The sequence below is a fragment of the Schistocerca gregaria genome, chromosome 5 (assembly GCF_023897955.1).
Source record: "Schistocerca gregaria isolate iqSchGreg1 chromosome 5, iqSchGreg1.2, whole genome shotgun sequence".
In the NCBI taxonomy this organism is placed as follows: Eukaryota; Metazoa; Arthropoda; class Insecta; order Orthoptera; family Acrididae; genus Schistocerca; species Schistocerca gregaria.
The window spans coordinates 39,472,209-39,487,528 of NC_064924.1; the positions used below are offsets into that span (position 1 = coordinate 39,472,209).

The window sequence follows — 15,320 nt, forward strand, 5'->3', positions numbered from 1 at the left end:
TTACAATTTTATTTAATAGCTGCATTATTATATTTATTAGTTTACATTTAAATCGGGCCTTGGCACTATAGGTTGCAATCGGTAACGCAGCTGCCTTCCCCAAAACCTTGTTTCTGTACATAACCTTCAGTATACCTACTCCAAATGTAGTTAGCATATCAATGGACAGTTTAAACATGAAAATGGCATTGTGATATTTGAAATGGATATTGTGTGTGTTATTGTAATCTTGTCCTTCCTAAAATGGTTTGCCTTGAGATTTGTTTTTTGTTCACACTCTCATTTAGCATAGAATACGTTAGCTGCATTCTTACAGTTGCTGGCAGTACGCATAATTCATATTGCCACTTGTTTGTGTGCTTGCCTACTTTGCTTAGTTCTTTAGCCAACTGTTTCATTTTGTACCTCGCCGTTTTTATTCCTTAAAAAATACTGTTAGTTATGTGATTGGGACGTAATTTTTAGCTACAGTGTTTTGACACAATTTATATGTGATATTAGAGCGGGAAGCTTTTAATCTGAGAAAAATGACGAATCAAAAGACCTTTCAACCGACTAAATTTCCACTTGTTATTTTATTTGAGCAACCAGTTTCAGTGATACGCCATCTTCAGGCATGCTGAACGACGTGTAGAGGGAATCCCACCTCCGGTAAAGTCACAATACGAGCCAGCATTCAGTGACTGGTATCTACAGGCTTTCGACACAGTGATCCCTTCTATCATCACCTACCGACTGAAGTCGCTCTGGGGACCTGAATATGGTGTAATATAGCGCCGAACATGGCACCTCAAATAAAATACCAAATAGAAATTTAGACGACTTGAAGATGTTTTGATTCGATAATTTTTACTTCGTATCCATCTGTATAAAGATCGGCTTCCAGAGACTTAATCTGAGAGTCTATAGTTTAGTTTTGTATATCAGTTTTGACAGATATGTATCACTCTCTGTCTCTCTCTGTCCCCTTTTGTGTACGTGTGTGTGTGTGTGTGTGTGTGTGTGCTTGTGTATATGTATTTGTGTGTGTGAAGGGGCGGGGGAAAGAGAGAGAGAGAGAGAGAGAGAGAGAGTGAGAGAAAGAACGAGAATTCATGCAACTGAGATGAGGCTTGGTTTCTTTTTGGCATTGAAATACAGTTGTATTGGCAATATTCGTGATTTTTAGTACAGCTTAAACGTGTAAATATTTGGTTGTAGTGTCCACTGTGCCTTACATTAAGTATGTTGCAGACATCAAACGACGGGCATTCACAAGTGCTGCTTCACCTACAACTATATCATAAGTAACGAGCTACACCATTATAAACAATTTCTTCACGTATTTTTGATAAATAATCCAATAAATTTCAATATGACGCCAATTTCAGGCGAAGGCCATGTAGTTTTGAGTTGGAAATACTGCAGTGCTGATTATATTTTTTGTGTTTTTGAATATAACACTAATTTCAAATCGATGGAAGGCTTTTAAACATGGTGTCTAATATCTGCGAGCAGAAGTGAGTTAGTTCCGCCATTTCAAAGTCTTTCGATTTTTGAAAATTTTTCATTCTGTTTCAGTCGTTTATCAGCTTTCCACTAGCATAATTGGGTTAGTTCCGCCATCTTGCTCTTTTGAATTTCACACCACCATACTCTTTAAGACAGCATTCATTCAAGATCATTGACAGTGTAATTTCCCGTGGCACGTAGCCATCCCACATTAGCTCTAGACTTTTTGGGGTCACTGAAGAGCGAAATTAGCCAGAAGTAATATTACTATGTAGCTCTTACATCCGTCATCTTCGTAAGCAGCAGCTATGAGCTGTATATGATCATTTAATACTAGAGTTTTTACTCAGGTCTAATGTGGGCCGAAATGCAATATATCGAAATCTTTAAATATATCATTTTAGTTTGTTGTGCATCACAAAAATATGGACCTGCTAAAAATATTCGGAAGACATTTATTTAACTGCAAGAAAATGTATCATATTCTGATATCATTTTAAATACCCTCCATCGACTCACTACCGAACGATAAACAATGTGGACTGCAACCTGTCTTACCAGAACCCAAAAAGTACACTGCTCCAGCTCTCTCCGACTACTGACAAGACATTATTCTGTTTGTGCTGTGCAAGCCTTACAATGAACACTCCGTGAGCGGTTTATTAATTTGGTGTCGAGAAATCACCTTCTAAAGAAGTACCAAGAAGACTTCAGCAACTATCATAGCAGCTCACCATAGACAGGCAAGAGGTGACTATAACACTGTGGATGTCTACATTTTACTTACCATCATAAATTTCCTGCCAGCACAGTACAATTTTTCTGCTCATGCCTGATGTTTCAACAACTGTGCCTAATGCGTGGAACTACAGAGTCGCATTGGCAGCAAATACCATCAGTAGCAGCTTTTTAGTTTCCTTACTGGCTCTGATTTCTGCCACCAGTGATGTCACAGCCCCCTTCCCTCCCCTCCTCCTTCTTTCTCACTGCTTTAGATAAAACTGGCAGGAAGAATCCAAGATGGTTACTTCTTCTATACCAAAATGGTGTGAGATTCAGACATCAGTGTAAATGGCCGACTTTCGATAAGTGAAAGTTCATGTTGGACTAATCTCCTCTCTTGGTCTCCATTATCATGGTGGACAGTCCCTCGCAACGTTTTCACACCGGTTAGGTGTCCAGTATGGAGTTCCAAGTATGGTATTATATGTAAATTTTGTATCTTCTGGTTCTTTTGGTATTTTTCATTATTTCTATGCACCTCGATTGTCAGTTACATGGTAATAGTAGTGATAGTGTGTTTATTCATTCACCTCACTGTACATAAACATGTAATCACAAAGTCACTTCATCCACAGACAACAGAAGCAACAACAACAACAAAACACACACACATGTGAACAGCCATGTAAAAGCACATCACAGACATACATGTAACCATGCATGCAAACAAGTACATACACACAGTACACAAACGTACACATTCACACCACTCCCTACCACTTACCACGCGCACACTAGTACTTTCACAACCTTCCACCAAAACACTAGAAATGCACTCATATGTACACTTTGTATGTTAAATATCTCTTCACATGATTGATAAGGCTAAAATATTTATGAAGTAAATGATATGTTGCACTGATAAGACTAGCATATTGGCAGCTGCTTATAAACTGCGATAGACCATAAAATATACAGCGACAAAAAATGTTCAAATGTGTGTGAAACCTTATGGGACCTAACTGCTAAGGTTATCAGTCCCTAAGCTTACACACTACTCTACCTAAATTAGCTGAGCGACACGCACACACACACCCATGCCCGAGGGAGGACTCGAACCTCCGCCGGGACCAGTCGCACAGTCCATGACTACAGCGCCCTAGACCGCTCGTCTAATCCCGCGCGGCACAGCGACAAAGACGAAGATTATTGTGAGGGTATATCAGAGAGTCACACTGCAACCACATTGTAATAATGATCCATCATCATGCTTGATAAGCTCTAAACTGGATACGCAGGAGTCGATGTCCGTCTCTGTTGCGGCTAGCCATGCCAACGTATCTTATTACTGAAAGTGACTACCAGCAGTAGCGCGAAGACAGAGTAGTGACTGTATTAGTAAATGTCAAAATGGAGGGATAGATATCGTTACTGTACACCTCAGTAGACACACACAGCTGAAGATTTGACGTATGTACGCATATTATGAGTCACATGCCACTCTATACTGTAGCTTTTCACTGATGGAGCGAGTTGCACTTCAGTAAACCTTTCAGAGTTCCTCCACCTGACTCTGCTATAGAAGTTTAACATATTTTCTTATTTCATTTTTAAATGATGCCATTCAGTTTTTACGCACTGCAGTCTTTTTTCGAAAATACAAAAATTACTGTTTTCCAAACAGATATGGGTGTGCACGTTGTGCTTAACGTAAAGTTTAAGTTACATTGAGTAATGTGTAAGCCTAGGACCAATAAACTCAGCAGTTTGGTCCCATAGGATTTTATATTATGTTTCCCATTTTCATTTATCTAGAAACATTTATTCGATTGAATTTTAAAAGCATTGCTGTCGAGAAAATCTTGTCAATACTGTTTTACTAGTCTATGTGTTACATTTTTACTCTACCACTCGTCAATACTCAGTAAGTGAAATCGAATCAAATTAAGTGGAAGTATTATTAAAAACAAGTTGTCAGTTACACATATTTTGAAATACAAGCTATTGGAAACTAAAACTAATTTCAGTTTTCAAGACTCGTAAAATAGTTAAGACTCACAGTGGAGTACTGTACAAGAAAAATTAACAATATATTCCAAATAACTTCAAAGCACCATACAGCACTTAAACACGTAGAACGCCAAATATTTGTAAATACTGAACAATGGACATCCTCATGTCTAATAACAACAAACACTAGAAAATGGCAGAACTACTTACGGCCTTGCCGTGTACCCTCCTTCATACGATTCAATCGCTGGGCCGAAGTACTTACCACAACACATTGTGTGTTCCTATGTGCACTATGCTCTAGGTACAATAATCTCCCATAATGTGTTCAAGTCAACCTTCAATGTGGCTCAAAGCGTTCGACTGTTGTGCTGAACCTTGATAGGCCTTCCGATTGGCTTTGATTGATTGCATTTTACTTGCTTTTTTTATTATAATACGAATTAGCATGTTTCGGCTCAAGCCATTACCAGAATCACATTTAGAGTCACATGTCCACAGTACAGCTATACATATGAATTTGACGAGTAAAATGTATCGACAGTCTTCTAACGTGACTCCGATGATGGTTTAAGACTAAACGAGCTAATGCATAAAGTTAAAAAAATTAAGGGGATCAAGGTGAAAAATTGCATTAACTGGTACGCATGAATGTGTATGACCTAAAACAGCAAATCACATGAAGAGTCAACACCACGGTCTACCAGGTGTGACCACGTTATCAAGTGTGTGCACGAGTTTTTAGCGTCGAAGAAATGACCTACATCTGCCATCTTTAATTTTTATGCCGTACAAAATATTTTGTTTCTGCATTCTTGGACTGCTGGCCCAAAAGCTTTAGCTGAAGACGGGAAATGTGAGGGGTTAAGTTTACTTTACCCGCCGGAAATTACACCTTTCGTGGCGGAAAACTGAACTGTGGAACAGTAGCCTCTCTAGGCAGCTACTGGTGTTTCCTATGGATCGTTATCAGGTCATCTATTATTCTACATAATTATAGATTATGTGCCATCGTCCCTACCCCAATACTTATTCTTTGCTGCCGACCTACCCTCACATTAAATACAGATCCTAATAAGTTCTGGGTAATGTTATATTATAGAGATGTGTAGAAGACATTAATTAATCAAGCTCCGAAACCATTCTGGTTCATTATTCATGTCCTATGAGCATACGTTTTCTTAATTTCCTCCTAACTGGAAAAAACACAATTATATGTTACTTTGTGAATTCACTAGCAGTAATATTAGATCAAACTGTAAACATGGCTGGATGCATTTAAAACTAGCGAGAAGAATTAATTACTCCACGCACAGCGAAAATCAACTTCTGGAAGCATTGGTCATTCAACAGTTCACTACAGCAATGATATAATAGAAAGGTTTTGTCATGAAATCTAACACTATTCCTGAAACGAAATAAATGTCGGTGTGACATATACCTGTGACATTTACCATTTTGATCGTACTTCACCAACCTGCCTACAGTTATTTTCAGTATGTAGACAAAATGGTAGCTTCATTCATCCTTGTACGTGACAATGGATGCTTGTCAAACGCAACCGGTCGTGATACATTTTACCGTGCAAGTGAGTGTACTACATTGCTCGGAAACAACCTTCCCTTCGCTCTCTCACACAGCAGATTCACATTTCAATCTCAGAAAGCTAGCTAAATAATGGCTTCCTTAAATAACAGTGATGTTTCACATGTTGCCAAGTAGTTACTCATGTTACAGTGCGCATCGCTATAAAAAAAGCCTGTGAACGTTTCAGTTTCTTACAACCCATTACTATCAGAACCTTTTTACTTCACCAGTTTTGTGATGTTCGCATCAACATTACAACAGTTATTATAATTAATGTTATTATTTTTACCTTTACAGTTATTTCTCAAACACTATTCTTTCTACTCTCTTTACCGCTCCCACTACCAGTGGAATTACAGTAGCTGTTTTGGCATTGTTTATATCCAAACGTGGCCTCACCCCTATTAGGCATTTGTTTCACATACCACTTATGTATCTTCATAATTATCTATAATAGTACAATAATATAAAAAGGTTTTGTTACTCACGTGAATCCTGCTGGTTAGGATAGTTGAAACAGTTCACAGTCAATTGTATTAAGATTTATACTCGAGTCACTGTAATTTTTAGTGTTCTATTTCAATTAGTCCACTGCACCTTATCATCTGCCACATATGAGTAACCATACAGGATATTGCAGTAATCAACAACTTTGACTTAACTTGACTATCTGTTTTCTTTTTTTCAGAGTGCCTATTGCCGGAGGTTGAAAGGGTTCCATTTGGTAAATGCGAACAAAATAACTGATTTCGTACTGAAAATTTTGAAGACAGCTCTCTCAGAAAAGTTGCAGAAGAGGGTAAGAAAAAATTACTCACTCGACTTTTCATTTTGTTATTCACTGCTCTTATTCCTATAAATGAGGGAAAATCATATAACAGGAAATATTTCTGGACAATTGAACGCAATTGAGACCAAGGTTGCTGCGTATTATCAAACCAGTGCTGCATGAAATTACCATGCGCAATCCGGCAGTGTTTCAGCTCTTTTTATTCCTTCTCTACATAGCAAGTAATCGCATGTCTAATGCCAGGAGGGTACTTGGTGCTGCTACAGAGAGAGGAGGCAGTGACGATATCCACTCTGGTGTTGTCGTGGTGCCGTTTACTGGACGATCTTGAGGCAAAGGTAGGCGGAAGCGGCCGACTGTCAAATGCATGTGGCATCATATCTAAATGATATGCTCGGTATCCAAAACTTGAAACTATGCACGTTCTTGAGCTCCAGTATGCGCCAGTAGTACATCTTTGTTACGCAATTAAAACATAATTTTTCACGCCACGACTCGAAATCTCATAAATCTCATAAATATCTCACTGACTACATCCATAATGTGATGTCAACGTGTTCTGTGCACAAAATACTTAATAATGATTTTATGTCCATGACATGAAAAGCTTCATTCGTGTAGCCCATCTCTTGTCGCAGGAGGAGCGTTTTTAGCGCACATAGCAGTGTAGATTTCCATTAAATGAACTGGGCAAGGCTAGAGCTCGACTGAAAGTATGTTGTTAGCGCCATGAGGCTTTCCGTCGTGTAGTCCAAGGGTGGCACAAGTACAATGTTGACTGATGCAAAGTGTAAGACACCTGGGGGTGAAAGAGCTACAATACTAATTTTCTACACTGCCCAAGTCACATAAACTCAGGGTCGAGGTTTAGATATTTTACGACCGCGTGACTAAACCCAACGTACATAGTTTTCCCACAGTTGTCTCCTTGCCTCCCCACTGTCAGCTAGAAGTATACTACCGTAATGTGTGTGATTTAACCATCGCTGTAAGCATCCATTGGCACTTCAGCCATGTTCTCCGCTGGAACGTAGCGAAGTCCACCGTTGAAAAGTGAACCACTTGGTACAGATCCCTGGAGCACAACACATAAAGTCCAGGCATTAGTCACTTCTAGTGGAGTACTTGCTTTATCCCTCGAGAGTACATGCAGCCGATTGCGAGTCGGGTGTTCGATGTTTTATCTGGAAGATATCCAGTCGAAAAGTATCTACTCTCGTGATATTTGGTTAAACCGATTATACGTTCCTCTATCATTTTTATGTTCACATGGCTTGTCCCGTAACCGACCCACGCGGTTTGTTGTTGTTCTGGCGACACGACACACGATTTCGGAATTTGTCATTGTCAAATAGATCACCTTCAGTGAACTGTCAACACTGATATGAAATACAGATAATTCGTGGTATGAATATTAATTATGTAAACTGCGTTCTGCACTCACGGCGCCGATACTGCACGATACGTGCACCACGACGGAAGCTACCCCACGACTCCTTTACAACCGCACTCTGCGTTCACCAAAGATGCAAGTATCGACATCCGCATGGTGGATGGCAACTGCCTAACAAGCAGTAGATTTCGGGATCGTGTTAAAGGTCCAGACTCATTACAGCTGACGCCACACAAAATCTGCAGCTGATATCAATAACCCTTTCGCGTTCCTCCCCAACCCCCCCCCCCCCCCCCACACTCAAACCACCGCCTTCAGTTAACATAATTTAGTAAATGTTCCTGCTATATTCTAAACTTCGCAAATGCCTCTCTCCTTGTGGTTTATTTACATCCCCACTTAGAGTCATGCTCACAATTGGAATAGTTTGTGTATAGTCGGGATTGATCTTCTCCACTTGGTCCAGATGTCCACTCAATCCAAAATCGGAACTGTCTCAGGCCACATAAAACTCCTTGGTGTTGGCGGCGCGCCAGCGGGGACGCGCACATCTACAGCTCCTAGTGTGCGCGTCCGGGATAACATTCCGCTGGCCACTGCGAAAACTCTAAATCCATATCTAAGGTCAATGTCCTCGCACAGTATATAAGCGAGCGCGCTCTCGCGCTACGCTCATTCTGTGTCTTGCTGCTGCACAGGCAACTGCATTGAACACCGCCAACATGTCCTACAGGAGGTATCGTTGTAGCCGCATAAAATTTACAAAACCATAGAAAACATTGAACTTACAACGACATCAGGAGACAAGAAAAATCGCATTCCAGTAAAGAGTGTTGCAGCCCACGCTCTCGTCGATGGACCTAGTGTATTTCTTGGATGTTCTCTTCATTTTAGCTTGAATATAAACGACACTTTCTCACATGGAAATGGACGGTTCACCGTTGCCATAGTAAGAGGTGGTAGCGGGATTCCTAGTGTATCTGGTCTTGAAATTTTTAATGATAGAGATGTAATTGCCTTTCGTAACTATCTTATGTTTGAAATAGGTAGTAATGATTTTGGTAAATCAGCTTATGACTCAACATCCCCTCTTGTCTTGTATACTCGTTGTTGTTGTTGTGGTCTTCAGTCCTGAGACTGCTTTGATGCAGCTCTCCATTCTACTCTATTCTGTGCAAGCTTCTTCATCTCCCAGTACCTACTGCAGCCTACATCCTTCTGAATCTGCTTAGTGTATTCATCTCTTGGTCTCCCTCTACGATTTTTACCCTCAACGCTGCCCTCCAGTACTAAATTGGTGATCCCTTCATGCCTCAGAACATGTCCTACCAACCGGATCCTTCTTCTTGTTGTCAAGATGTGCCACAACCTCCTCTTCCCCCAGTTCTATTCAAAACCTCCTCATTAGTTATGTGATCTAATCTTCAGCATTATTCTGTAGCACCACAATTCGAAAGCTTCTATTCTCTTCTTGTCTAAGCTACACTCCTGCAAATTGAAATAAGAACACCGTGAATTCATTGTCCCAGGAAGGGGAAACTTTATTGACACATTCCTGGGGTCAGATACATCACATGATCACACTGACAGAACCACAGGCACATAGACACAGGCAACAGAGCATGCACAATGTCGGCACTAGTACAGTGTATATCCACCTTTCGCAGCAATGCAGGCTGCTATTCTCCCATGGAGACGATCGTAGAGATGCTGGATGTAGTCCTGTGGAACGGCTTGCCATGCCATTTCCACCTGGCGCCTCAGTTGGACCAGAGTTCGTGCTGGACGTGCAGACCGCGTGAGACGACGCTTCATCCAGTTCCAAACATGCTCAATGGGGGACAGATCCGGAGATCTTGCTGGCCAGGGTAGTTGACTTACACCTTCTAGAGCACGTTGGGTAGCACGGGATACATGCGGACGTGCATTGTCCTGTTGGAACAGCAAGTTCCCTTGCCGGTCTAGGAATGGTAGAACGATGGGTCCCATGACGGTTTGGATGTACCATGCACTACTCAGTGTCCCCTCGACGATCACCAGAGGTGTACGGCCAGTGTAGGAGATCGCTCCCCACACCATGATGCCGGGTGTTGGCCCTATGTGCCTCGGTCGTATGCAGTCCTGATTGTGGCGCTCACCTGCACGGCGCCAAACACACATACGACCATCATTGGCACCAAGGCAGAAGCGACTCTCATCGCTGAAGACGACACGTCTCCATTCGTCTCTCCATTCACGCCTGTCGCGACACCACTGGAGGCGGGCTGCACGATGTTGGGGCGTGAGCGGAAGACGGCCTAACGGTGTGCGGGACCGTAGCCCAGCTTCATGCAGACGGTTGCGAATGGTCCTCGCCGATACCCAGGAGCAACAGTGTCGCTAATTTGCTGGGAAGTGGCGGTGCGGTCCCCTACGGCACTGCGTAGGATCCTACGGTCTTGGCGTGCATCCGTGCGTCGCTGCGGTCCGGTCCCAGGTCGACGGGCACGTGCACCTTCCGCCGACCACTGGCGACAACATCGATGTACTGTGGAGACCTCACGCCCCACGTGTTGAGCAATTCGGCGGTAAGTCCACCCGGCCTCCCGCATGCCCACTATACGCCCTCGCTCAAAGTCCGTCAACTGCACATACCGTTCACGTCCACGCTGTCGCGGCATGCTACCAGTGTTAAAGACTGCGATGTAGCTCCGTATGCCACGGCAAACTGGCTGACACTGACGGCGGCGCTGCGCAAATGCTGCGCAGCTAGCGCCATTCGACGGCCAACACCGCGGTTCCTGGTGTGTCCGCTGTGCCGTGCGTGTGATCATTGCTTGTACAGCCCTCTCGCAGTGTCCGGAGCAAGTATGGTGGGTCTGACACACCGGTGTCAATGTGTTCTTTTTTCCATTTCCAGGAGTGTATTTATCGTCCACGTTTCACTTCCATACATGGCTACACTCCATACATGTACTTTCAGAAGCGACTTCCTGACATTGAAAACTATACTCGATGTTAACAAATTTTTCTTCTTCAGGAACGCTTTCCTTGTCATTGCCAGTCTACATTCTATATCCTCTCTACTTTGACCATCATCAGTTATTTTGCTCCCCCAAATAGCAAAACTCCTTTACTACTTTGAGCGTCTGATTCCCTAATCTAATTCCCTCCGCATCACCCGACTTAATTCGACTACATTTCATTATCCTCGTTTTGCTTTTGTTGATGTAGCAAATGAAAAATTAATCAAAATGACCAGTAATGAACTCCCTATACTATTCACATCGCCTGAGAATTCCTCTAAGCTGTGTTTTGAAAGTGATGTGCTGGAAGGTCCTTAACTACTTGTAATTTTTTCTCATCAGGTTTGTGTCCTTGTTCCTTAATTACATGTCCAAGAATCTTAATTTCATCCATTCCAAACCAGACTTTTTGCCATTTCAACTGCCTTCTGTTTTCTTATCATGGTCTTATCTGGGTCACAATAAAAATATCAATTACACACATTGTCACTTTCTTAATTAATTTTTTACCAAGGACTGTGTCCAATGATCTTATGAAGCTGAGGTAGAAACATTCGGGCGAAACCGTAGTACACAGTACTGGTAGTTCCTTACTCCATACAAGGATGCTGTGTACTGCATGGAATTCTTGTGCAAAGAGATCTGCCAATATCCCGACCTCAGGTCTATACTAGAATGTGATTTTCATTCTGCAGCTGAGTGTCCACTAATATGAACCTTCCTGGCATTTTAAAACTGTGTGCTAGAGTGAGACTCGGACTCGGGACCTTTACCTTTTGCGGGCAAGTGTTCTACCCTCTGAGCTACCCATGCACGTCTCACGCCCTGCCTCACAGCTTTACTTCTGCCAGTATCTCGTCTCCTACCTTCCAAACCTCACAGGAGCTCTCCTGCGAACCTTGGAGAACTAGCACTCCTGGTAGAAAGGATATTTCGGAGACATGGCTTAGTCACAGCCTAGGGGACGTTTCCAGAATGAGATTTTCACTGTGCAGCGGAGTGTGCTCTGATATGAAACTTCCTGATTTAATTTAATTTTTAACCTGTTGCCCACCTTCTGTTTAACACTAGCAACAAGCAATTGCATCTTGTTTTCCTCATTGCGCACCTATTCTAAATGGTGTGCCTAAGCATCAAGGTTTGGTACAATTGTCTGCACCCTATGTTTACACTCCTATATTTCCCTAGTCTGCCTCACAAAGTGCTCATCATATACCGCAGCTTTTTTGCCGAGTCCCTTTTGTACTTCATCGATAACAGATTCGACTGTCTCAAAACGTTTCGTATTTTCTACGACCTGCCGATCTAACTGAGCTGTGAGTGCGTCTGTCTCCGGTTTACGTTCGTCACCCACCTTATTTATAACTTTGTCAGTTTGATCAATCTTTGCAGTACGTCCCTTGGTACTCTGATCTATTTTACAAGTGCTTTCTTCATATCCCAACATTATTTCCATTAATGTCGTTAACATGTCAGACTCAGACCTTCAGTCTTTTCGTCCGAATGTATCCAGGAAAGGTGACCATTCATTACCTCGACTATGCATGTCTATTGACAAACTACAGTCCCTGAACAATGCAGAATTTGTGATCTCGTTATCTGACATCAGGAAATAATATATTTAACGCAAACAGCGAAAAAAATATAACTGAATCACAATAACTGACTTTTACAGTACATGAAACATAACAACAAATCCAACTGCAATGCTAAAATAGTTTCAGCTTCGTATTCAGGGCTCACAATTATATCAGACATACAGAACAATGAAATAATATAGGAATGAAAATATATTTATACGGTGATTCAGTTCTGATTTAGTACTGCATTACCAAATCATCATGTGCTAAAGCGAAAACACTGGACAACAACATTTATCTTACTGATACAAAGTTGAAATACAAGTATTATTAGTTGCCCATGCAGCTCCAACACGATACCACAGTTCATCAAGAGTAGTGATTGGCGTATTGGACCGAGCCAGTTGCTCGACTACCATTGAACAGAAGTTTTCAATTGGTGAGAGATCTGGAGAATGTGATGGCCAGGGCAGCAATCGAACATTTTTGTATCCAGAAAGGCCAGTACAGAACCTGGAACATGCGGTCGCGCATTATCTTGCTGAAATGTAGGGTTTCGCAGGGATCGAATGAAGGATAGAGCCACTGGTCGTAACACATCTGAAATGTAACGTCCACTGTTCAAAGTGCCGTCAGTACGAACAAGAGGTGACCGAGATGTGAACCCTATGGCACCCCATACCACCACACCGGGTGGTACGCCAGTATGGCGATGACGCTTACACGCTTCCAATAATGGTCACCCCGACGTCGCTAAACACGGATGCGACCATCACAATGCTATAGACAGAACCTGGATTCATCCAAAAGATGACTTTTTGCCATTCGTGCACCCAGGTTTGTCGTTAAGTGAACCATCGTAGGCCCTCCTGTCTGTGATGCAGCGCCAAGGGTAACCGCAGCCATGGTCTCCGAGCTGATAGTATATGCTGCTGCAAACGTCGTCGAACTGTTCGTGCAGATGGTTGTTGTCTTGCAAACGTCCCCATCTGTTGACTCATGGATCGAGACGTGGCTGCACGATCCGTTACAGCCATGTGGATAGGATGCCTGTCATCTCGACTCCTAGTGATACGAGGTCGTTGGGATATCGCACGGCGTTCCGTTTTACCCTCCTGAACACACCAATTCAATATTCTGCTAACAGTCATTGGATCTCGACCAACGCGAGCAGCACTGTCGCGATACTATAAGCGGCAATCGCGATAGGCTACAGTCCGACCTTTATCATGGTCGGAAACGTGATGGTACGCATTTCTACTCCTTACACGAGGCATCACAACAACGTTTCACCAGGCAACGCCGGTTAACTGCTGTTTGTGTATGAGAAATCTGCTGGAAACTTTTCTCATGTCAGCACGTTGTAGGTGTCGCCAACTCCGCCAATCTTGTTTGAATGCTCTGAATAGCTAATCATGTGCATACCACAGCATCTTCCTGTCGGTTAAATTTCGTGTCTGTAGCACGTCATCTTCGTGGTGTAGCAATTTTAATGCCCTGTAGTTTATATTCCCGTACCGCAGAGACGTTTTCATTGAAAGCTGATTGCCCAGTGTAGGCGGATAAATACAATACTGCAGTGCCTGTGTTATTCCAAGTTACTGTGAAATGTCCCTTCTGACACGTATGCATTAATGTACCCCAACACCACCTACAGAGACGTCCAATGCATCAGCGAGGTGTCTGACTGTTATCCGTCGATCACCTCGAATGAGATATTCCGCACATTCCAGTACTGCAGCTGGCACGTGGGAGATCGTGGGTATGCGCGACCTTACTGCGACGATGAGAGAAGCCTCAGCCATCGACTGACTCACGATGCTTTTGTTCACTGCCAGGTCTCTGTAGATATTCTTCAAACACCTATGAGTATCTACGATACTCTGATTTCCCCCCAAAAGAGACTCAGTGACAGCTGTCCGGTTGGAATGCATCTTCATTGCAGACGCCATTTTGAAGGCAACTTATAACGCCGCCACTTATCGGAAGATCATGAAACTATAGTGTCTGAAGTGTGAGTATTCCACTATGTCCCAGAATATATTCCGCATTTCTCGGCCGAAATTGATGGAGAAAGAATATATATTTTCTTGCTTATTGGATCATACTCATAGTTTTTAATCTGTAATCGAACATGCTACAAAGATTGTAGAGCATAGTACAAGACAAAATGGTACCAGCTGTAGAAGAAATTACTATGAGGAGAGTTGCTTTTTCTTATACTCAGTAGTCTTCTGACTGGTCTATGCCAATCCCCTCCTCTTAGAGTAGGAGTTACACCAATTGTTGTGAGTAATTTTATTGTTTGCGACAGGCACTTCTAACAGAACAGATTGACTGCTATAATGAAAGAATAAGCTGTGAGCTGGTTGCGGAGCAGGTGCTCCATGTTTGCTCATTTGTGACAGTCACTCAAGTGATAGTAAGTCACTGAATCGTTAAAGAGCTGCTACCCATTTCGCTTCAGCTATCTGACCAAGACTCACGGCCAGACTCAGACTTTCATATTTCGTCGTCCATGTGTCGTATCTATACTCCTACATCCTGTTAATCTTACTCCTGTACGAGGACACATGTTATTTGATAGCCGAAGAGGTGAAGGTGACAGCTCGTGATAATCCGGAAATTCAGGTGCGAATAATCCCGGCCAGGGACAAGTTTCCATTGTCGTCTTTCCCTTAGACTGGTAGGTGTATTTCATATAGACATTTTCATGTCAACTTACCTTGGTTATACTGTAT

At 42.5% G+C, this 15,320-nt stretch overlaps 1 protein-coding gene across 2 annotated transcripts in view; it reads left to right on the forward strand.

Annotated features, from left to right (window-relative positions):
* LOC126272156 (retinol-binding protein pinta-like) overlaps positions 1-15,320 on the forward strand; it is a 139,868-nt gene that overhangs the window by 95,555 nt on the left and 28,993 nt on the right. For both annotated transcript variants that reach the window (XM_049974788.1, XM_049974789.1), the window contains exon 5: positions 6,500-6,610. In XM_049974788.1, the coding sequence (XP_049830745.1) occupies positions 6,500-6,610 (111 nt within the window). The remainder of the gene's footprint in view (positions 1-6,499; positions 6,611-15,320) is intronic.